At 42.7% G+C, this 25,380-nt stretch overlaps 1 protein-coding gene across 2 annotated transcripts in view; it reads right to left on the bottom strand.

Moving 5' to 3' along the window:
• The window catches only part of LOC115463328 (transient receptor potential cation channel subfamily M member 6-like), a 107,409-nt gene that overhangs the window by 37,148 nt on the left and 44,881 nt on the right, over positions 1 to 25,380 (bottom strand). The window contains exons 8-11 of one of the 2 annotated variants that reach the window (XM_030193731.1): positions 21,962 to 22,136; positions 18,533 to 18,656; positions 10,089 to 10,161; positions 7,718 to 7,818 (exon numbers count right to left, since the gene is read on the bottom strand). In XM_030193731.1, coding sequence (XP_030049591.1) covers positions 7,718 to 7,818; positions 10,089 to 10,161; positions 18,533 to 18,656; positions 21,962 to 22,136 — 473 coding nt within the window. Of the gene's footprint in view, positions 1 to 7,717; positions 7,819 to 10,088; positions 10,162 to 18,532; positions 18,657 to 21,957; positions 22,137 to 25,380 lie in introns of those variants that run through there. The other variant, XM_030193732.1, reaches the window with a different exon arrangement.

The following is a 25,380-nucleotide window of genomic DNA, read 5'->3' as shown; positions in this document are numbered from 1 at the left end:
GTTACCACAAAAATATTCAGGAGTTGATATTCAGCTTGCAGCATTAGAGGTCTTGCTGACAGCCGCCACTGTCATGCTCGGAAATTCAATGCCGGGCCATGTCTAGGCTCCAGCACTGAATTTCCGGGTTTTCAGAGCCAGCTAAACTATAGCCGGTTAAGTGCTATGGGTTACTGCATAAAGATAGGACTGACTTTTATGAGGTCCTATTTATGCGGTGAGCTTGGCCAGTTAAGTGTTGAATATCAGTTCTTAACCAGCCAAGTGCTGACTCCACCCCGACCACTCTCAAAATTGCTGGTTTAAAGTTAAGTACTAACCGGACATTTTCAGCAGTTAGCCTCAAACAAGCAATTTAACCAGACAGGAGCTGTTTCTGGCTGGTTCAATCAATTTGAGTATCGACTCCTCAGAAAACTAGCATATATGTGTGTCTAGGTGCACAAACACACAAACATGTCAATATTTCACTAGGGAGTGGCACGGGGACAAAGTCTATCCCCGTCCCTGTGGGTTCTGTCTCTGTAACTACCCCATCCCCACAGGTTCTGTTTCCATCCTCACCCCGTCCCCACAGGTTCTGTCCCCGTCCCCGTCCCCATGGGCTCTATCCTCACCTGTAGAAGCCTCGGACAATTATGATTTTATATTTGAATCTTTTTATTAAAGTATAAAAAGGAACAATATGCTGTGCAACTATTGTGTACAATTTACAAATAGAAAACAATAATAACAGCGAGGAGCTATAATAACCCTCCTCACCACCACCCTCTACCCTTCCAACCCCAACAATAGCTGATTTCTGCTACCCCAAGGAATCCTAATCCACCCTGTTTTATTGTTATGGTGTGTTCACTTTGTTTACCACTTTAAATGGCCTTGTGACCAGCAAAGCAGTATGAAAATCCATCAAATAAAAATAAAATAAAGATAACTGTAGACCCAGGTACATGGTGGAAAATGGAATGGCTGAACATATCAAACCAGCTGGAAGTGCCTTTTCCTTTAGAGCTTCATTCATCTCAGCTGAAGTATGATGTGGTTCAATGCTCTAATTCCTTTTATATATTTTCTGGGGAAAGGTGTGCTGTAATTTAATATTCTTCTGCAAGGACTACCTTTCAGAGGAACTAAATGTTCTTGTTGCTTGTGAAATAGCAGAATACAAGGAAATCAATCAGGAAGTGCTGGAAAATTATATAAACATATTTTGTTTTTTTTCATTTCTTTCCCAGTACAGAGTATGTCTGTGCAATCAGCTCTTGTTTCTCCATTTAAGAGTAACATTTTACTATAGAACGCTTCATTCATGCAGATGTGTTCGAAACTGATGTCATAAAATCCGCAGACAGGGTTTGCAAGTAGAATAGACTGAATAAGAAAAGTGTAAAACTCAGGTTAACATTTATATTTTCATGTATTACTAGATTTGATATACTGCCTATCAATAAAATCTAAGCAGTTTACAGTTAAATTATGATAAGAAACTGAAAGGGAATAGATCTGTGAACAAAGGGGCTCAAGGTTCATATATTATGTCAACTCTTTTTTTTTAAATATAATTCTGAGCCTACCAGAAACAGAAAAATACCTACTGTACCTAAATACAAGACACCTACAAGCCTGAAGGCTACTGAAGTGATGTATATTCAGGTACTGGAGAGATCACATTTACCCCCCAAAATAGTTAAACTGAGGTTTGAATACTGGGTCCCTTGGTATATAGTCCACTGCACTAACCACTAGGTTACTCCTCTGTTCTGCAGGAACATCTGTAGCCATATTTTTGAAAAAGATGCCAAACAGATGTTCAAGACCCTGTTTTTTTGTAGTTCAAAAGTTGGACATTTCACTTTGGGAAATGGTTATTCATTTTGGACGATTTCAGTGCAAAAATGTCCATATCACAGCCATAATCAAACAGGAAATCCAGACATTTTTCCTGTTTGATTACGGCTGTGAGATGGCCAATTTATTTTTTTTTACGTTAAGAGCAAGACTTCATTTTTTGGACAGACATTTTTTTTTAAAGCGCCCCTCATAGTATCAGGAAAATTTACAACTCTCATTATAAACGATAAAAGGAAATAATTTTCATACTGCTGTAAATTAAAGTCCACAATAGGGGCAAATGTTGAGATTTGGCCGTCCCCGACCGTACTATCAAAACGAAAGATGGCCACCCATCTTGTTTCGAAAATACGGTCGGGGTCGCCCCTTTACAGGGGCCATCCTTAGAGATGGGCACCCCCGTTCAATTATGCCCCTCCACGTAAGACAGTAGCACCCTTTGTCACCAGCCAGGAGGACAACTGGGAGAATAGCACGATGCAACTCATTTATTTTATTATATAATAATGAATTCCTAATTTAAAGGTTAGCTGTTAATAAGTTAGTGGAAAAATATTTTTTCTTAACTGACTTTCCCAGATAGGGCATCTATCATTGTTTTCCATAGCCATATATATGATTAAGAGCAATATAACATGATTTCTCATTGCTCAATTTGGTCCCATTTTGGCATGATGACAGCCCTGATTGGAGGTCATGCACCAGGGCTCCTTCTGGAACTGTGAGCTCTAAATCCAGCCACCAGGGATCCATGACATCTCCAGTCCCATTCAACCTGGACAGCGGGAAGCAGAAGGCCTGACCTGTGAACCAAACTCAGGCCCTTCTGTATGGCACTGCACAGAAAACAGGTCAGACCACTATCTATTATGTTCAAGTTATGATCATGAGTAGTAAGGTAGTTGTTAGCTTATAAATGCCACCTTTGCTAAAAGCAGCATTTTTCATACAGTATATTGCTGGGCATGAACATGCTAAATCAGCTTTTAAACTTACAGCAACCTGACAGACAAAACTTTTAATAGAGCACATAAACTCTTCAAAATGTTTGCACGAAGTCTAAATATAAGCCCCATTTTGACAAATACAAAGCATTTCCTTCCGAGCCTCAGAAAACCATGGAATCCATCTGAACAAACCTGTACATACACACAGTCTATCAGAACCTGAAACCTCAAGACAACTGTATACTGTGGCGAACAATGCAAGGAAACTGTGGAAGTTCACGGTAATTTACAATAACACAATGTATGCTATGTTCAGTGAAATTTAAAAAAACAAACAAACAAAAAAAAAACTCAGGCTGTAACCAAAGCTTGTGAAGCACAGTTCACAATTTCTGCTGTAACTGTGAGACTCTGGCACAGGTCATATCAGGGTAGTTTAAGTACAATGTACATAGAGTTCACAGTCGCAGTCAAATTCAGTGCTGTACCAAGGACTTTGTGACTGTTGTGACCATGGAGGGCACAAATATGGAGAACCACAAGAATTGCTGCCAGCCCCTTAATTTTTGGACTTCTCATTGGAGGTGAGGAGTGGGTGGGGCAGTCAGCACCAGTGGGCAAGACACACAGGGCACTATAGCTCGGTGTGCTCCTGGATGTACTACTGTATAAACACATAGACATACTCACCCCTCATCCAATAAAATATCACCTAAAATGTAAGTGCCTTTTGCTTAAATTTACACTGGTCAATATTCAGCCAGCAGTGTTGAGTAATTTTTTTTAACCAGTTACCATCACCAGCTAAATTAGACCCAAATATTTAATGTTAGACCATGTGCAGGCACCAGCATTGAATATCTGGGGATCACTGGACAGGAGGCGGCCACTGGTACCTATGAAGTTCCTGGCTAACATTCACCTGTAACCAGTGCTTTTTTTGTAAGAAAAAAGGTGCCGGTACTCATGCAGCGCAACCTGGGGGGGTGGGGCTACTATAAATGCTCCGCCCCATATATAGCTCTGCCCCTACAGTAGCCACACCCACGGTAGCCACACCCCTTTACCAGCCATACAGCATATAAAAAGCATCTTTGAGAATATTACACCAGTCCCTAGAATACCAATACATCTCTTACTAATAAAACATAACAAACAGGATGTTCCACACAGAACTACATATCAGAAGATCTTGATGGAGTCACAATAAGTAATGCTGATCTTAGTGCCTGGGTATAATACTAGCAATCAGACCTGCCTTATTCCAGCAGCATTAAGAACCTAAAAATGTAGAAGTCCATAATTCTGCTATAGATGGTATTTAAAAACACTGTAAAGTGCTATAAAATGAATGGACGAAAAAAGTACACAAAAAGGTCCACTAACATAACTTTCAGGAACAAATAAAGATCTTCCTTTTTTTTCCCTGTGTAAATCAATCCATTTTAGTGAAACATCATGCATTCATATGTGCAAAATAAATGTATAAATGGTGAAAACAGCATAGACCTAAACAAAGCTGATGAAAACCATGTCCTCTACAAACTGAAGTTTCATTATTTCTTCCCCAGCTTTACTAAGATTTCTCAAGCAGTGACGAATCTTTCCTGCTATCACTTATTTCTGCACTACTGCTACCTATACCTGGATCAGTTCTGAACAAAAAGTAATAAAGCAAAATCTAAAGCATTTGTTAATTTCAGAACTATATCTAGCCATCCACATTGTGCTCTCTGTTTGTTTGCCTTTTCTGGCTCATAAGTGCCCTTAGCATTACATTTTATATACTTCATTTTCTTGAAGACCTAATCCTGTATTTGTGACATCAATCATTTCCAGAGCAAATTACAGATCATGTTGGTGTAAATAGATGCAAATGCCAGTATCTTTATTCTTTAGCATAAGCCTTCTCTAATCTACTAGATGTAGATGCAGACCTTAGCAGATACCAAAACACATGCATTTGACTGCCTTCACACACACCAAGAACCAACCCACGGTCTAGCTTCTCTACTACTACTAACATTTGTATAGAGCTACCAGGCGCACGCAGCGCTGAACATGAGACACATAGAGACAGTCCCTGCTCAAAGAGCTTACAATCTAGGTAAAACAGTGTGATGAGCCTCCTACATGTTTACATTTATTAAATGCTTGATATACCGCACTCTCCAATCCCATTACTATCCTCCCAACCGACAAAGAAGGGAAACAGCATCCATTCCCACAGTACTTCTGGGCTGTAAATAGTCCAAGATTAGCAAAGCACACATGGCAGGCATCAGAGACCCCAGATAGGCGCAGAAGTACTGGCTGTGGGTATGGGGTACCTGTGTTAAACTGGCTGGAGGAGGGGGGACCACTATGAAAACCTTAACAAGAAAACAGTCATATGTGAAGCACCTTCTAACACCCCTCCCCCCCACCCACCCACCCACCCATTCTACCTAGCCTCTGGATACCACAACCCTGCTTCCTTACATCTCCTTTTCACTAAGCAATTTAAGAGACATCATCTTGCATTTGTCTTATCCCTTCCTGCTATTTGTAACCTTTAAAATCCAATAAATATTTAAACAAATGGGCAGTGCCCATCCTCAGGCTTCCTGACTGGCAGCAGGTTAAGGTATTGCACTGTTTTGTACTAGCTAAGTGAGTCACACCTTAGCAATTAGAATACCAAGCCACAAGCCTGTGTGCTCGGGGCACAACTCAAGAGCTGAAGAGACCTGAAAAGTGATTGCTGGTTTCTCAGAGGCCAACTTCCTTCAGTAGGAATTCCCCACCAAAATTAATACCCATTATCCTTAAAGCTCTCCACATTTAAGCAATTAAGTTTGTGGTAATCCAAAGGAAATATTTTACCTCAGAACTTCTTTCCTTCCTTCAGTGTAACCCCTTGTTCAGGACGTGGAAAGGTCCTATATTCCAACACCCAATTCACAAATCGACAAAGACCAAAGCTTCATAGAAAGCAACATTTCTCTCCCTCTCTTCCACTCTCCTCCCTGTCCATTATCTTCCCCCCCCCCCCCCCCGCCCGACATCTCCCCTCTTTCTCAAGCTCCAGGGGTCCTACCTTCAAGCTTGTCTTTCAGACTGCCGGCAACGACAGCAATTCAAACAGATCACCCAGCACTGACGTTTTCTTTCTCGGGCTGTGCTGGAGGAGCTTGCTTGCTGCCCTGAACCAGCCTCTCTGATTTGTCACGGCCCGGGGGGGGGGGGGGGGGGGGGACAGGGGCGCAGCAGTACAAACGGGTGCCCCACTGCCGGTGCTCAGCTGTACCTTGCCTGTTGCAGGCATTTTTCCAACTTCGGAGGGAGCAGTTGTGCTGGTGAGCACTTCTTTCTGTTCTTCTCTGTCCCGATTCCCGCGCGATTCAAAGCAGTGCACGAGGCAGGCAGGAGCAGGACCTTGCTTCACAACACGCACGCGCTATTGCTCAGGTGACCTCTTCGTTGCAGTCGGGTGCGTGCTGTTGTTAGGCCTGCTTGCCAAAGCTGATAGGGTAAGGGGTTGGTGACGTGACAAACTTCACCCGCTGCCACAGCAGAGCCGCTCAGTAGGAGACTCAGACTTCCGTGAGAGAGTTCTGTCAGCCTGAGAAAAAAAGGTGCCGGTACGCCGTACCGGCGCGTACCGGCACAAAAAAAGCACTGCCTGTAACCCACATAAGAGTTTCTGATCAGGTTCCCCCACCCTCATGATTGTGTTCCCCATCAAACAGCAAAAGTCTCCTTCCCTGATCTGATTTCCCTTCCCACGAACAAAGGCCCCTCTGATCCAATACCCCCTCCCAAAAGCAAAGGGTCCCCCCCCCAAACCTGTACTAGCAATAGTACCACAAGGCTGCCACTAGAGATCACCACCAGGGACCTGGATGATTGCATTAAAGCGATATTGCTTTAATGCAATCATGCAGGTCCTGACTCCCGACATGGACAGGAGCAGGAGAGGAGACTGTGGGAGCAGGCACACAGGAAGAGGCTTGCCGGCGCCAGGCCCGGGCCCCACCTTAGAGTCAAAGACAGAAAGGTAATGGGGCAGGTGGGTGAGAGAGGCTGTGCGAGGGGGGGGGGGGGGACTTGCAGCGTCCAATTCTGCCCCAGGCCCAGGTATGTGTCTCAGCGGCCCTGGTCTTCCCAGAAATTCTTATTGCCTACTGCTTACTGGAACCCTCTCTCCCTTTATTCAACTGTATCATCCCCTCTCTCAGAGACTTTCACTCACTGACCCTCTCATTTCTCCAGCAAACACTAAATGATCTCCCATATCCCTTACTCATTCATGGACCTCTCAGTCATTCAGTGATAAGAAGGACTCAGCAGCAGGTAGGGTGAATTTATATGTCCAGAATAAGGGACATTAACCACATCAGCCGCAGCAGCAGCATTCCCTAAAGTCCATCCAGGATGAGCAACTTGGCTTGTGTTCAGCTGTGGCACTTGAGGCAGTATATCCTTCTGAAGTATCAAGCTAGCATTTCTGAAGCAGCAGCTGGCCTCTATGTAGCTTTACTATTATGGGAAATATGCAATACATGGCTTGGAGGAGTAGACTAGTGATTAGAGCAGTAGGCCGACAGGGAAATGTAAAACAGAAACCTGTCCTTTCCATGACGGAAAGCACTCAGAACCACATATTCGATGATACTTAGAATACAACATTTTTCTGACATTGTGTCTTCAGCCCCAGCTACCCATTTCCTTAATATGGTTCTCAACAATAAAAGATAAACCAACATGTTATTCTCTCTGCTTTCTTTATGACTGTTTTACATTGAAATATTTTTCCAGCTGGTATGATTAACTAAGTACAAACAAGCAAATAATTGCATCCCAGCTTCCTTACATATTGGAATTGAGATTTATGTCTAATATACGATAGTATAAAATATATTTAAAATGAAAAGTACCTTCCAGTGTTGCCCATAAACTAGTATGTGCTTCTTGGCGATGTCCACTCTGTTCCAAGCCAATGCTAAACTTAGTTGATTTGATGCTGACATATTTGCACCTATAAACGAAATATCTCAGTCATTAAAGATCTTTATCCCTTTCGTGAACTGTAACTGCATCTGTACTTTCCTCCAGCCCTGCATGCTGCTACACTTCAACTACCCTTCACTATTTGTGACAGGCATTACCTTAGACCAGGGGTTCTCAACCCCGTCCTTGGGATACACCTAGCCAGTCATGTTTTCAGGATATTCTATTCATCAGGTAAATTTGCATGCGTTGCCTCCATTCTATGCAAATCGATCTTATACATATTCATTGTGGGTATCCTAAAACTCTGACTAGCTGGGTGTGTTCTGAGGACTGGGTTGAGAACCCCTGCCTTAGACCCAGGGCTTTTTTTGAGGGGGTACTTGGGGGTACTGAGTACCGGCACCTTTTCCACTGTCTGCTAAAATTGACCCATGGATCCCAAGTTTTAAATGAAAGAGCTCAGGCTCTACACACTAATTCTGCCTTGCCATAGGTTCTGTGACTGATTGCAGGTAGGGTTACCATATGGCTCCAGAAAAAGGAGGACGGATTGAGCCAGCCGGGTTTTACTTCCATTGCTTTCCATTGAAAGCAATGGAAGTAAAACCCGGCTGGCGCAATTGCTTTCCATTGAAAGCAATGGAAGTAAAACCCGGCTGGCTCAATCCGTCCTCCTTTTTCTGGAGCCATATGGTAACCCTAATTGCAGGAGGCCTGGCTATTGTGGGGTGGGTCCCTCAGTAATCACCCCACCCCTGAAGGGTGGCCTAGCATTTGAGTACCGGCACCTTTTTTGCTAGAAAAAGCACGCTGCTTAGACCTATAGCCTAGTTGGTCATTTCATGATTGTCCAGAATCCAGCTACCACAGAGCAGTTGGCAGACCTAGGTTTTGGTTCCACCAGGCTACCGCCGATATAGCTTAGTAGTTTTTCCTCTTTTGCCTTTCATCTTTCATTGTAACCATTACATTAACTGTAGTGGTATCCTGTGGCCAAACAAGAAAGACTATGCTACCTTCCAGGCAAGTCATCCTACAGAATACAAATATCTTAGCAAAAATGCTAGGATATAACATAAGACAATAAAAAGTTATATTCATATAAATACATTTCAAACACCATAAACCAAGCAATAGAAACAGAGAAAAATAAATATTTAGAATGGTGCATAAACAATATAAGTGCTCAACATGTTTTGGCAAATGCCTTTTGTCAGAAGCCTTTAGTTAAAACTCTATTGATGCAGGTGTGTACAAACAGTACCAATAAAGAAGGGCAGTAGAATAGACCCAGACACAGTAATAAAGATGTGATTCCAAAAAGACACCAGAAATAAAGGGAAGCCTTAAAAAAGAGATGCTACCCTACTATTTCCAGGATCATTCTTCCAGATAACATAAACAGGGCATTCTGGTCTCCAAAGGTTACATAGGAAGTTAAGGACATAAAGGGCCAGATTCTATATATGGCACCTAAAAAAAATCCATGCAGTAAACATTTCCGACTAAGTGTATTCTAGAAGTGGTGCCTAGATTTAGGCATGGTATATAGAATACGTTTAGTTGATATCCCAGCGCCTACACCAACAAAAACGTGCCGTAAATCCCTACCCATAGATTTACGTGCACTGGGCCATATTCTATAACTACACGTGTATATTTTGGAACGCCCACAAAATGCTCATTTCCCCACCCATAGCCACGTCCCTTTTGAACTGCACACATTAGAATTTAGGTGCAGTTCATTACAGAATACGCTTGCCAATTAGTGCTCATTATTGCTTGTTAAGTGCTGTTAACAATGCTGATTGGCTTGTTATGCCAATTAAGTTACGCACATTGTTATAGCATACGCTTGGATTTCAGCATCGAACGCTAGGCGCCATGTATAGAATCCAGGGAAAAACATGTAACATGTCTAAAATCCTGTCTCCCAAGGACACCATTTCTGTGTTAGCAAGCCTAAAAGATGGGAACATGAAAGGGCAACTGACTTCAGGCCTCCTTAATGTGCTGCATTACTATAAGGGCAGAGGTCTTTCTGCAAAGACAAGATGATGCTGTACTGTACAAACATAAGAGAAGAGTCGAGAAGAATCTGCTACAACCTAAGATGTAAGGAAAGGACAGAGATCCACAATACCACATATATTAGCCACAAAGAAGTTGGTGCACACTCTTGGGCAAGCCTCTTAATCCTCCACTGAGCCCAATTGGGCAGGGAAATAACTCATGTTTTACCTCAGACTTGGAAGAGACAAGTAAATTCAAAATGAAATTAAATAAAGTACACACCTTTCAGCAATGCAGTCAGGATCGCTAAATCAATGTCATGCTGTTCTTCGGACTCAGCATCAAATATAGTGATCTGGCAGAAACATGTATTAAGAAACATAACGTTACAAACTCTTTCAAAATAAATGCACCATATAGGGACTTGAATTAAAAAAAGGGGTGGTTGGTTCATTGGCACAAAGAGGGCAATTTTTTAAGGTGATAATTAGTGTTATCCTATTTTCAGGTGCCTAGTGTAAGTGGAAGAAATGACTCCAATATTGCAGGTCCATAAGCAGATGTAAATGTCCATTAATTATGTATGTAGATATTTTTTATTGACAAGCAGGATAGAGGCAGGCATAAAAATGAGTGATACCATCCAATAGCACCAAGATTGAACTGCTTACCCAGGGCTCAGAGTTTAGTGTAAAGTGCTGAGCATATGTGGCCCGTCCTGCGTGCAGTGGTCTCCTCATCTACTCAGTTTTTGTTTCTTTGCTCTGCTGAATGTATGTGTAACAATCCTCTCCCAAAAATGGAGAAATTATATCTTACCTGATAAATTTCTTTCCTTTGGTCCTACCAGACCAGTCCAGAACTTGTGGGTTGTGTCCATATACTGATGGATGGAGACAGAGAAAGAAAGTTGCAGTTCATCCCCTAAGGGTAGTATGCAGGCATAGAACATTCAGTATTTCAAATGATAAAGGCAAAGGAGCTCATATACTGAGTTGAAGGCAAGCATTATGCATACCAGTGAAGACTCACTGAGCTCAGCAGGCTAACAGTAGTGCAACTGAAAAGAGAGGAAATCTAATCCACTGATAGAAGGAAAAAGAACTGAAGCAGGAACTATAATGGCGTACTGACATAACTCCCGGTAACTGAAGCAGCTTGATTATACACTAGTGACACTTGGATTACAAAGTGAAACAGGAGGTATTAAATTCCACTGAAGGAGATCTCTGCAACTGAAGCAAGAAGTACTGTAGGGTAATGATATAGAGTTCTCTAAATGAAGGCAGAACTGCTTGAAGAAACAGCAGCGAAATACCTAGTAAAGGCAAAATAGACTTTGTAATAGAAAGAAATGAATAATTTTATTTTTGTTACATTTGTACCCCGCGCTTTCCCACTCATGGCAGGCTCAATGCGGCAGGCAATGGAGGGTTAAGTGACTTGCCCAGAGTCACAAGGAGCTGCCTGTGCTGGGAATTGAACTCAGTTCCTCAGGACCAAAGTCCACCACCCTAACCACTAGGCCACTCCTCCACTGAGGAAGCAAATAATACAAAAATCCACCAGGTAGGGTTTCTGGACTGGTCTGGTAGGAGCAATGTGTTTTTTCTAGCAAAAAAGGTACCAGTACTCAAATACCTGGCCACCCTTCAGGGGTGGGGTGATCACTGAGGAACCCATCCCACAATAGCCAAGCCCCTTGCAACCAGTCACAGAATCTATGATAAGGCAGAATTGTGTAGAGCCTGAGAACTTACATTAAAACTTGGGGACCATGGGTCAATTTTAGCAGACAATGGAAAAGATGTTGGTACTCAGTACCCTCAAGTACCCCCTCAAAAAAAGCCCTGGGTAGGAGTAAAGGAAAGACAATTATCAGATAAGATATCATTTCTCCTTCCTTAGCATCCTACCAGACCAGTCCACAACATTCTAGAACTTGTAGAAAGTAGCAAAGCAGTTCACAAAGAGGATGGGAAAGCAACCCTGTAGTCTAACCAGCTTAACCAAAAGCCTAGGAAAACTACAGGAATTAGAGGAAGCAAACTAGAGTAGAAAATAAATAAAAGTGAGACTGCCAAAGATACTGAGAGGCTAATTTAACATACACTGAGGGTAGGACAATGAAAAACATTGGCAAAATGATATGGATAGTCCAAAGCATAGCAGACAGAAGGCTAAAGTACAGCAGACGTGAAAAGCCAAAACAGAACATAGGGAGGCAACTGACGCTTAACAGCCAGTAAAAGACTAAAGTAAGACTACTCCAGATTGACCAGATATATTGTTTAATTCTTTACACATTGACAGTTACTGATTTATAGAATGCTTAGGAGGTCTGCCACTATTCTGAAAATATTTGCAAAATACAATATTTAAAATCATCAAAATTCTGTTTAATGGCATTGCATACTACCCATGGTCTCATGGAAACATTCAATGGTGGGCTGCAGGTTGCCTATAATGTCCTAGAGATACTGTTAGCATCCAAGTTTAGAATTGACACCTCAGATAGTACACCCCCAAAGAAAAGAAAAACCAGGGCAAAAAACCAAAGTGTTGAATAAAGGACAGACAAGCTGCTGCAGCACCATATGTGAGCACTGCCAGATTCTATTCAAGTAATGCTGAAAAGAAGAATTAGAGACAAAGTTGGGAGTGAGAGGAGAACACCTAGCCTGTCCTCAGCCCAACAAAATAGTGAAACCGTATGAGGATAAGACTAGGCTTCCATTGTCTGTAGCCTACCTGAGAAGCAATGTCGCAACATACCTAAGAAGGTAGTAAAGAGCCACGCCCAGAGCCACACAGAGCCACCACAGAAATGAAGACAACTGCTCTAGTTTTTTCTTTTTGGGGGTTTTTTAAACAACGGCAGTGAAAAAAAAGGAGCTTAAAGCTTCTAAAAGAAATCGAGTGCAAAAAAGTAACTCACTGGGGGCACAGAATGCAGTGTACATTGTGGGTTGTAAAACGGCTGCTTTCTCTACTCTTTCTGGAAGAAAAGTGGATCAGAGGAGGCAACTGTAGAGTTGATAAAATGTGGCCAAACTTCGGAAGGCTGTGAAGAAAAGCTGTAGAATAGCCACAATACAAACCAGAGCACCTACTACTACTACTACTATAAATCATTTCTATAGCGCTACCAGTCGTACGCAGTGCTTCACAATTTAACACAAAGAAAAGACAGTCCCTGCTCAAAAGAGCTTACAATCTTAGGTAGGACAGACAGATAGGACATATGGGGAAAGGGACTATTGAAGAGAGGAAGACAAGACAAAGGTTATGAGCAGGTGACAAGTTAGGAATTAAAAGCAGCATCAAACAGATAGGCCTTTAGCCCAAATTTGAAGGCAGCCAGGGATGGAGCTTGAAGTAATGGCTCAGGAAGTCCAGACATAAGGTGCGGCGAGATAAAAGGAACGGAGTCTGGAGTTAGCGCTGGAGGAGAAGGGTACAATTAGGAGAGATTTGCCTAGTGAACGGATTTCCTGGGAAGGAGTGTAGGGAGAGATGAGGGTGGAGAGGTAGTGAGGGGCAGTAGAGTGAATGCACTTATAGGTTAATAAGAGGAGCTTGAACTGTATATGGAAACGGATAGGAAGCCAGTGAAGTGACTTCAGAAGAGGGCTGATACGGGCATAGCGACTTTGGCGAAATATTAATCGTGCCCTCATGTACTCTTCTTTACAGAATAGCGCATAGCTGCAAGTTTGGAATATTGCCCTAGTATTCTAAATATTTGTGCATGTAATGCGTCTCTGTAGTGCCTATTCTATACAGGAAATCTGGAAGATGTAATGTGGCAGTTTGACAAACTAAAGGGTATCAATTAATTTGGACTGGACGGGACACATCCCAGAGAACTGCTGGAACTAAAAACATGAACTTGCAGAGCTATTATTAAGAATCCAAAATTTATCTTTGAGATCAAGCACCTAGACTGGGGCTCATATCCGTCTGTCCACCAATGTGCAACTGTGCTTCATCTCAGGCGCAGTGAAATCAGAATTCAAAATTGATGCATGCTTATGGTTAATTGAGGTGAATACAGGCCTGCTGAGACCAGAGGCAAGATTTCTCAGGGCCTGGCCTCCAAAAGGGGCCAGGCACTGTCCATAGAAAAGTCACTTTTTTTTCCAGTGATGCTGCAGCCATTCATCCTAGCAGCCCAGGTGACTTACACCAAAGCTAGCCTATCAGCCCCGCTCAGTCAGGTTCATCAACTTTCCCTTTCTTCCACCCCCCCCCCCCCCCAAGTCCTCTACTTGCTTCAGAGGTCATTGGCTGGCAGGCAGAAGCAAACAAGAGAGACTGCTCTGCTGGCCACAGGTTCTTCTTCCTGCTACGTCCTGCCTCCTGTCCTTCTTCCTGCCTATGCAGCAACAAGAGGTTACTTCACAGGAGGTAATTCACAGCAGGAAGAAGGGCCTGTGGCCAGCACAGCAGAATTAACATGATAGCGTGAAGCAGGGGGCCTGGCACAGGAGCAAGAGATCAAGCCAGCCTTCTGCCTACCTGTGGCTACCTCTGAAGCATGTTCACAAGTGGTGAAGCTGCTTATAAGGATTCAATTATCACCTGTGAAGAAACAGTGTGTTTTAAGCCTATAAAATGTATTGGATATTTTCCTGTCTTAAATATGTCTGAAGTGATTTTCTCCTGTTTGGTCAGCAGATGGTGCATGTTTATGCTTAAAGCTGTTACAGAGGACTGCCTTCTCTTTCTTTTAGTTGGCACACAGAAAATAGGAAGTGCCTTGCAGTGATGTAACCAGTTTTTATTGAAACTTGTCTGTTCTGGGCTCTGACTGAAATTGCCCAGCAGATGCTGGCTGTTACTTCAGTTTCAGCCTGGGAGAAGAGAGATAGAGATCTCTTTGCTGAAGCTCTGTGAACAGATATGTGTCCTGATCTCCCCAGGTACTTTCTAGAAAGATGTTTAGTTAGTTTTCTAATTGATCCATTTTCACTTACTTGTTACTGTTTGCTATTTGCACATTTTTTTGTCCACTATTCCAAGTTCTGAGTGTGTCTGTTCTGCCTGTCTGGACTGATAAAGAATCCTGGTGGTTTGTGTGTTGGGTCTGTGAGTGCTTTCTGGGAACTGTGGGGCTACTGGGTGTGTGGCACCAGTAACCTAGAAATCACTGGGGGATAACTGGAGAGCTGGGGAAAATCCACTGCTTATTTCTAGAATAAGCAGCATAAAATGTATTGTACTGTTTTGGAATCTTGCCAGGTACTTGTGACCTGGATTGGCCACTGTTGGAAACAGGATGCTGGGCTTCATGGTCCTTCGGTCTGTCCCAGTATGGCATTAATTATGTACTTATGACTCGCCCAGAGGCAGTTGTGACCCAGTCGGTGGGAGGAGGATGCTAGTGTAGAGCTGTGCTGGGGATAGACCCTCTAAGTGGCTGTGGGGTAACCCCAGGCGGTTGGCTCGGCGTTTCTTGACATTGCCTTTTTGAAGGAATTCACTCAAAGCGGTGTACAGCAAGAACAACTCAAACATAAGCTATAGACAATTACAGCAGTAAAAATATTCAAACAACAAAACAAAATATGTTATATTATGCTACATTACAATGTCAACACAATAATCAATAGAATAGGGTGTAAGCAAAGATGGAACATATAGATAGAGCACAAGAGAGAGAGAGAGAGAGAGAGTGTTTGTGTGTCTCTTGGCAGCCCTAGGTGAATAACCATGAAAACCACCTAGGAAAAATCCCCCAGAAGATGTAGACTTTTCCTACCATGATACTAGACCCTTTTCACTTGTTTTTTTTTTATGTCTGGAAGAAAATCTTCAAATCACAGAAGAATGACAGGGAAGGCACTCAATGGCTTCTATCCTCTCTCTGGGCTCATCTGAAAGATGATAATACCTCCCTTGCTCAACTAGTATCCAGCACATAAACTGGTCCAGAAGGTGACTTCCCTCTTATTTTGTAGAGCCACTTCAACTCCAAGAAATTCCTTGCCAGGGGACTAAATGAGAGGAAAAGGATTTGGCACAACCAATTATTTCCTAAGCCATTTTCTTCTTAATGCCTTGCCCTTCTCATTCTGAAGAAAATTCTAGCTCATCCTAACCCTCAACAACTAATTTGGGAGTTTATATGTGTAACCAGCCCAGAACCTGCACAGTGAACCATTGACATCTGCTGGAGACAGAGAAACATAGAGTGTTCCATGCCTGCACACTACCTTTATACGGCAAATCCCAAAGAACTATTTTCTTTCTCTATCTCCATTTGCTGGTAGACAAACACTAACTACCCACAAGTCCTGGACTGGTCTTGTAGGATACTAAGGAATTATTAAATGGTTTTCTTATATTTTTTTCATATAGTACACCATCAAAATTCTTCGGCTTCTATCATTCATTCAACTACCGTGAGCATTTTATTTTGTAAAATGTCAATTTCAGATGTGCCATCTCTGTACAGTAAACTTCCATTCAGAAGACCTTCACTCACTCTGCTTTGACTGTTCAGGGTTCAGTCATGATCTGGAAAGTTGCATGTTCTGTATGGTCATGTTGATAGCCCATCGGAATAACAAGCTTGAACAACTCTGTCATCAGTGACATTCTATTTAACTCACCTTGAGTGCTGCCTCCATGAAAAAGGTATGAGCTAAATCTAAAATCCTCTCTTATCCCATTCTATTCCATTTGACTGAAGATGTGGTACACTAGACCACATCAGGCAAATACCTCCCAACTATGAAGAGGCCCAAGAGGTCAGGAGATAGAAAAGCAATTAAAAAAAACAAAGAAAAGAAAAAGAAAAAAAGAGAATGAAAGTTAACAGTTGGCATACCCTTTACCATTGCTTCTCTAATTAAAAATGCATCAACTGAGGATAGGAAGCTCATACTGATGATTATTCTTCACAGACCATGTTCTTAACCAAAAGACTACTTGTTTTCTCCTTGGCAACACATCTTAGCAATCTGTATTTCTACAGTACCACTTCCAAGAACTAGTGCCTCTACATTACTACCCACTCTTGCTTCTGATACTGCTGACTGATCTGAATACTGTACAAGTATGAAGATGGACAGCAGTCCTAAGCTTGGGAATCACGCACTTGTGTGCCTGACTCAATCCTGCTCATCAATGGAGAAAGCAATGTTGGTTATGTGAAAGAGGGTTTTTCTCCCCATAGAGAGCAGGATCGATAAGGCACTCAATCTCACTCACCAGCCTGAGAGCTGAAGTTTTCCATTCTATAGCTTTGGAACGAACTGAAGAGATGAGGGGACTGGTTCATGCACGAAGGGCCGTGTATGCTCAGTACTTTGCACTAAATTCTGAGCTCTGGGAGAGCAGTTCCATCCTGGTGCCACTGGATGATGACACCCACGTGTGTGCCTTATCAATCCTGCTGTCTACAGAAAACATCTGTTATAGGTAAGCAACATTGCTATCTATGAGTTTACGTGCATGCTCTACCCACATTCTGTCCAAACTCTGCCTCTGTACATGCCTACTAGCAAAGTATGGGGATCTTCTGCAAAGTGGCAGTAAGCCCAACGCGGGCCGGCCCAGTGTAGCTGCTGGCAGTAGTTCCGGCTGGAGCGTGTGCCATTTCCGGCACTCCAGAAATTTTTGTTCAGTAGTGCGGTGCTAACCCAGCAGTAATCGGGCAAAAGCCCTTACCGTCATTTTACCCGCTGCAGTAAAAAGGGCCCTGGCACGTGGGAAAAATGGCCCCCACAGCTACCACATGACACTTTTTTCCGCAGCTTAGTATAGGCACCCCTATATGTCATCATGGCAAAGCACATACTTCTACATCAGTTGAACTTTTATAAAAGGCTGTTTACACATGTTATGTGGCCACTTTTACACAAAAATGACTGGAAATTTACCCCCAGTATGTGGATGTAGAAAACCTGTTCTGGACAGTCAGTAAATACTCAGAACAATGCTACTAATGTGACAGTCAGCCCACTGATAGACTAAATTAAGGTTCTCCAGACTGACCAGTCTCTTGACGTATTGTTTCATTCTTTACACATTGGAAGTTATTCATTTATAGAACATTTAGGAGGTCATTTTAAAAGCCTTGCAAAGCATTTACAAGTACAAATTGTGCTTAAATGACGATTTCAGAATACCACTATTTACATGTGTAGATGACCTGGGGGATGTACTAGGCATGATTTTTCCAGGCTACAATATAATGGTACTTATTTTAGAAGTGCTATTTGCATAAACTATATAATTTAGACTTTTATATTGCACAAATGTCTAAATCCCAATTTTACAAAGCCAGGATATACATGTCTAAAACTGAGAAATATGTAAATGGTAAGGGTGCATAGTCTGGGCATGTTTTAGGCAGGACTAAGGTAGGCCAAAAAAGTAAACATGAATTCTCCATTTCAGAAGGAGAATGCACGTCTATGTCTAAATAGATTGACACTGGGACACCCAGGTTTCAGCAAAGTGTTCTTACTGAGCAGCACTCCTCACTGGAGAGAATAAGGGAGGTTGCCTCCTAATCATAGTGCACTCTACTGTATCAACTCCTTAGACTGTGAACCTTTGAAAGACACTAGTGTAACTGAATGTAACATGCCTTGAACTGCTACTGAAAAGGCATGAGCTAAATCAAAATTCTACTCCTTTTCACCCCACCTCCAAACCCCTCTCTCTCTCACACACACACACACACACACACATATAGACAGCGACTGACTCACCAATTCCCTGTGTTCCATACAATCCATTAGAATTTTAAAGAGATGGCTGGATTGCTTTTGTCCAAAATTAAAGGTCTTCTGAATCATCAGCAATATCTCTTCCTTCAGGAGAGGTTGCATCTCCCTGAGGGAGAAAGAAAACCGGAATAAAATGATGTCTCTGGGCTGTGATTGCATGGTTCCTGTTCATAATTTATGCTCGACAAAATAGCTATGCGTTCACATTTCACCTTCTCATTCTTATTTCTAAAATGGAGAATAAATCAATGCACCAAGCTCTTCAGTAACCCTACTCAGGATCAGTTCATAAGGAACTAGTATTCTTCAAAACAAAAAATCCTACACTGTCGCTACTTCTTTTATTTATTTATTTATTTATTTGGATTTTGCTTACATCTTTTCAGTAGTAGCTCAAGGTGAGTTACATTCAGGTATACTGGGTATTAGACCTTGCAAACATATTATTTTGGAAATACTTTAACCTCAAGGCTTCAGTAAGGTACAATGAGGTGTATAGTAGATGATGATGACGGCAGAAAAAAACCTGCATGATCCATCTAGTCTGCCCAACAAGATAAACTCATATGTGCTACTTCTTGGGGTCCCTGATCAGGAAGCTGAACTAGCCTACTTCTCCATCCTACTAAGGGGGGGGGGGGGGGAACAGCATGGTTCTGAGCTGCCTCTGGATCTGCTGCCTTCCGAGATGGTCCCAGGAAGGCCAAAGTATAAATGTGTGTCCTTTCTAGCATATCCGTTGTTCATTCAAACATATCTAAGAGCCCCAAGTTTGTATCATCATTGGACCATGTTGCTCCTCACATTGTGGGTATTTTACTAAAGGTTAGCTCAAGTTATCTGCAGCAGGTCCCATTTTATTTCTATGGGCCCTGCTGCAATAACTCGAGCTAATCTTTAGTAAAAGACCCCATAGTCATTTGTGCAAATAAATTAATTCGTACAAAAATCTTGTGCAAAAAAAACCCCTTTCATTTATAAATGAAATTTTTTATATGAACTAATACTTAACTTCAGTAATGGAGATCTCCTCAAGCATAACATACAAAACTCCCAACATGATATCATGTTTCGAGAAAACAATTCTGCTTCAGGGGCAGAGGATTTCCAATCACACATAACAAGGTCAAACACAGCTGCATGGTGAGTCTCTAACACTGTTCACTAAGGGCCTCGTTTATCATACCATGCTAGTGATTCCCCCACAGCAATGCCAAAGAAGCCCATTCAAAGTGGATGGGCTTTGTTTGCATTACCATGCCGGGAATTGCTAGTGCAGTTTAGTAAAAGGGGCCCTAAATCTTCACTCTTCTTTAAATGCTGGAACAAATATGGTGTCTTAATGCCAAAAAAACAGATGGAGAGTAATTGAATCTATTCCCTTGAGGAGGTTAGAAAGTAATTGTGACCATCTTTTGAAACAGAGAGCATTTTTGGATTTTTATTTTGGTAGCTATATGGTCTGTGGGGCTCAATGAGGAATTTGATTGGCTCACATTGATCTAATCTGCAAATACTGTGATTGGCATACACTGAACATGCTTGATCTGTGATTGGTATATTTATTTTTTGGGAATTAAGATGCATGACGTCATGTTTGTTTTGTTTCAGTATATAAAGAATAGTGAAGATTTATTGAATAACATTATGGGTTCAACATGTAGCTCTGTCTGAAGTGAATGTGGCCTTATTGGATGGAAGTGACTGGAAAGCCTCTTCTCCTCAAGCAGAGTGATTTTATCAAAACACAATATTGTGTCAGGAGTTTGGTATGCTGTGAGGAGGTACCCATTACTGACGCTATGTCTCACCCATGCTCCACTCCTGTATACATCCCTCTTGCATTTATGCAGTATGGTGTAAACTCTACACGTTGCGCCTAAAAATCAGTACCAAAAATTTAATGCACTTAGTGTGATTCTATAAGGAGTATGCGTCCTTTATAGAACTGCGCTTAGTGCATAAACCACACCTAACTGTAGGCACCGGCAATTAGGACTGCTTTAAGCAGGCTTAAATGCCGGTGCCTGCATTAGGCACAGTTTGCCCATATTCTAAATCAACGTGCATAAATTTTGTGAACGTCCCTATCAATGCTCCCAAATTAGAATTTACACGCACACCGTTGTAGAATACGATATGCAAATAAATTCTAATTATTGCCAATTAGCACTAATTGGTTGTCATCACCCAATAATCAGCACTGATTGGTTCTTTACTCAATTAGTTATGTACGTAAATTGGGCGCGTGCCCAATTTTACACATGTAACTCATAGCACCATATATAGAATCTGGGTCTATGCTACTTACAAGCACCATTACAGAATACTGTTTAGGCGTCCTGCTGGTACTTTACCAGGTAAGTGCACATTGATGTGCATAAATGCTAGTATTTTATACCTTCACGCGCTCAAGAGACACGTAATTGTGGGTGCCTAGATTACAGAATTGTCCTTCACTTGCATATGCCTATAAGAATAAAGTATAGGATCTGATATTCAAAAGGGCAGGAATATCACTGAATATTGCCTGTGACCTCCAAGGGACTGTCCAGTTAGTACCAGGGCAGTCTGGAGGTGGAACTTGGGTGGAGTTAGCACTTAACTGGTTACCAGTGATATTCAGTCCACTAACCAGTTAAGTAAGCACATAAATTAGGATAGCAAAAAGGCTATCACGTATCACCAAGCTAACCGGGCACTGGTCTAAATATTGGTTAGTGCCCAATTAACTTCCAGGTGATCATGCTTACCTGAATATTCAATACTGGAGCCCAGACATGGCTCAGCATTGAATATTTGGGCTTAACTCAGCCCACGGCTCTCAGTGGCTTGAAAACTGCTGACTGCTTCAGGCTCTGTATCGGGCCCTTGATATTTAAAGTATGATGTCAGACTACGCACTTTTATACAGGATTGTTCTGGGACAATTGGTTAATTATCGATATCCCTGAGGGGATCCTAGAAGCCTGAAAGTTAATTGGAGAAAGGGAGCAAAAGACTGGAAGCTTGCCTGGGGTGTCTAATACCCCTGCACTGGCCCTGCTTCTTTTAAGTACAGCACTTCAGGAGTTAGAGAGCTCACAATTTCAAAGAAAGAGACAAATATGACACAGTCCTCATTTAACATCCTCTTCAATGAGCATAAATGTATTTTCCATTTGAGTTACTTAAGTCTTATTTAAGTGTATTAGAAATGTGAATGAAGTTAATTCCATATGAATTTGAATTAAAACTAAATAAAATTTGTACTCTCCAATCATAACATAAAGTAGACAATAGGGAAAAATTACAACTCCCTAAACACAGAACATTTGGGGATCTTCATAAACAAATGTTTGACCTTACAGTCATACTGCCAAGGAGAAGCTCCCTTTAAAAAAGAGAATTCATCAGACGGTGAAAGCTCACCCTTTATCTGCTGTGTGCTTGTGAGTGAAAGCCAGAATATCTGCTGCTCTGCCAGTTCCCTCGCAAACCACTACTGGGACAGGAGGAGTCTCTTTCACGTATTCCCATACCGTCAGAATCATGTTTGGACCTCCTTCTACCACCAGCCCCACCACTGGAACACCTTGGCCCATTCCTGTTTAACAACATAAAACAGAATCATTCTCCACATTACAAAGATTAGTCTTGGAAACTTTTCTGAGTAGTAAAATAAGAGGCTTTTGCCACAATACAAATCACTCAGGGGGCAACTCTATAAAGGGGGCGAAAAGTTAGGTGCCAAAATGCAGTACATTTCGCAATAATTCTATAACAGCATCTGGGTGCCTAGATTCAGTTATAGAATACTAGCATAAGTCAGCATTTATGCTCCTCTCTCAATAAACTCAACTACAAATATTGGACGTCTTCGGTCTGTTCTTTGAAGAGCCTGGTTCTGTTCCCACTCCTCCTTTGCTCCTGAGATCATCCGTGGGACACTGTTGCTCTTTTTCCACCTCGGTGGTTTTTGCTGCTCCTGGCATTTATGCTCCAACATTTAGGTGCACCCACTTACATCATGTCAATAGCAGGCATAAATGTGCATGCCTAAATAAGGAACAAAGAGGGGCATAATCGAAAGGGACGTCCAAGTTTTGTTGAGGACATCCTCGCAAAACGTCCCGATGGAGGGGCAGGGAAACCCGTATTACCGAAACAAGATGGATGTCCATCTTTCATTTCGATAATACGGTCGGGGATGCCCAAATCTTGACATTTTGGTCATCCTTAGAGATGGTTGTCCCTAGACTTGGTCGTTTCTGATTTTCAGCAATATTGGAAACCAAGGACGCCCATCTCAGAAACGACCAAATGCAAGCCCTTTGGTCTGGGAGGAGCCAGCATCTGTAGTGCACTGGTCCCCCTGACATGCCAGGACACCAACCGGGCACCCTAGGGGGCATTGCAGTGGACTTCATAAAATGCTCCCAGGAACATAGCTCTCTTACCTGGTCTGCTGAGTCCCCTAACCCCCCCCTAAAACCCACTACCCACAACTGTACACCACTACCATAGCCCTTATGGGTGAAGGAGGGCACCTAGATGTGGGTACAGTGGGTTTCTGGTGGGTTTTGGAGGGTTTGCTGTTTCTTCCACAAACGTAACAGATAGGGAGGGGGATGGGCCTGGGTCCGCCTGCCTGAAGTGCACTGCACCCACTAAAACTGCTCCAGGTACCTGCATACTGTTGTGATGGACCTGAGTATGACATCTGAGGCTGGCATAGAGGCTGGAAAAAAATATTTTTAAAGATTTTTTTTGAGGGAGGGAGGAAGGGAGGGGGTTAGTGACCACTGGGGGAGTAAGGGGAGGTCATCCCAGATTCTCTCCGGTGGTCATCTGGTCATTTCAGCCACCTTTTTGTGCCTTGGTCGTAAGAAAAACACAACCAGGTAAAGTTGTCCAAGTGCTCGTCAGGGACGCCCTTTTTTTTTTCCATTATGGGTCAAGGATGTCCATGTGTTAGGCACGCCCAAGTCCCGCCTTCGCTATGCCTCCGATACACCATCTTGAACTCTGGCTGTCCCTATGACGGAAAGCAGTTGACTGGCTACGATCTGATGTTCAGCCTCAAGTTCTCGGGTCAGTCTTTCAAACTACAATTCCTAACATGGCCATGTTTTGAAAACATCTTCATCAGGGGTAAAATTATGACCACCAGATCGATCTCACGGTTTCTACAGTCATGATGTATGCATGTAACTATTGACAATTACATATTACATATATGTGTGTCAGATTCAGGCGTAAAGCCTGATATGAGAAAGTTTTACACAGAAGCTGCTGTAAATCCTAACTTTGAATTAATTAACCATACTGGAGGGATTAACGGAGTTCTTCCCTTTAATCCTCCAAGTACAAAAGATTGTGGCCTCTCAACTTAATTAGAAGCATTTATATATGTAGGTATCTAAAATGTCAGACATACACATATGTCAACCTACCCTGCTACATGTATACATGTTGAAATATACATGTGCAAGCCACTGGGTTGTTTCCATTGATGTTTTCCATGTTGACAATTGTAAAAGTGCATGTATTTTGACAGATCCTATGCTAAAATACTATCGGAATGCTACCCGTCCAGATTCCAGATCTGGATGTATCAATTCTGATTTTTACATTCCATCCAAAATGGGACTCAATATGTTGGGTCAGCCTGATGGCCTAGCAGTCAGTGCTCTGAGCAGGAGACCTGGGTTTGGTCTTCAGCTCTAACTCAGGATCCTCAGACTAGTTGGGGACAGGAGTGCTGATGAGTAGCAGTCAGGAATCCCAGGGACAGAGGGATGTTGAGCCAATTATACTTCTTAGACAAATTAGGAATGCTGATTAAAGAGCAGCACTAGAGTTGGCACTGTCCACAGTAACAGGACACTGCTACAGTACTTCTACACTTCCAAGGGCATGTGGGGGAAAAAAGGGAAAATACCGGAGGCTCAGGATGTGCATTAGCATGCATTCAGTTTGTTTGGATGCCTAAAAAAAATGTTAGTAACAAAACAAAAAGCACCAAGGGCCTTCAAAAAAAGGGGAATAAAGTCTTTAATTGTAAACGTTGATGCTGCAATACTTAAATGGACCCAAAGTATTGCATCATCAACGTTTGCAATTAAGGGTATGATACATACCTGTAGCAGTTGTTCTCCGAGGACAGCAGGCTGATTGTTCTCACGACTGGGTGACGTCCGCGGCAGCCCCCACCAACCGGAAATAAGCTTCGCGGGACGGTCAGCACGCAGGGCACGCCCACCGCGCATGCGCGGCCGTCTTCCCGCCCGTGCGCGACCGCTCCCGCCAGTTGAATGACTAGCAAAAAATATGAAACACACAACTCCAAAGGGGAGGAGGGAGGGAAGGTGAGAACAATCAGCCTGCTGTCCTCGGAGAACAACTGCTACAGGTATGTATCATACCCTTTCTCCGAGGACAAGCAGGCTGCTTGTTCTCACGACTGGGGTATCCCTAGCTCTCAGGCTCACTCAAAACAAGAACCCAGGTCAATTGAACCTCGCAACGGCGAGGGTATAACAGAAATTGACCTACGAAGAACAACTAACTGAGAGTGCAGCCTGACCAGAATAAATTCGGGTCCTGGAGGGTGGAGTTGGATTTACACCCCAAACAGATTCTGCAGCACCGACTGCCCGAACCGACTGTCGCGTCGGGTATCCTGCTGGAGGCAGTAATGAGATGTGAATGTGTGGACAGATGACCACGTCGCAGCCTTGCAGATCTCTTCAATAGTGGCTGACTTCAAGTGGGCCACTGACGCTGCCATGGCTCTGACACTATGAGCCGTGACATGACCCTCAAGAGTCAGCCCAGCCTGGGCGTAA

The sequence above is a fragment of the Microcaecilia unicolor genome, chromosome 2, assembly GCF_901765095.1.
Source record: "Microcaecilia unicolor chromosome 2, aMicUni1.1, whole genome shotgun sequence".
Classification (NCBI taxonomy): Eukaryota; Metazoa; Chordata; class Amphibia; order Gymnophiona; family Siphonopidae; genus Microcaecilia; species Microcaecilia unicolor.
This window is presented reverse-complemented; position numbering and strand designations above follow the sequence as displayed.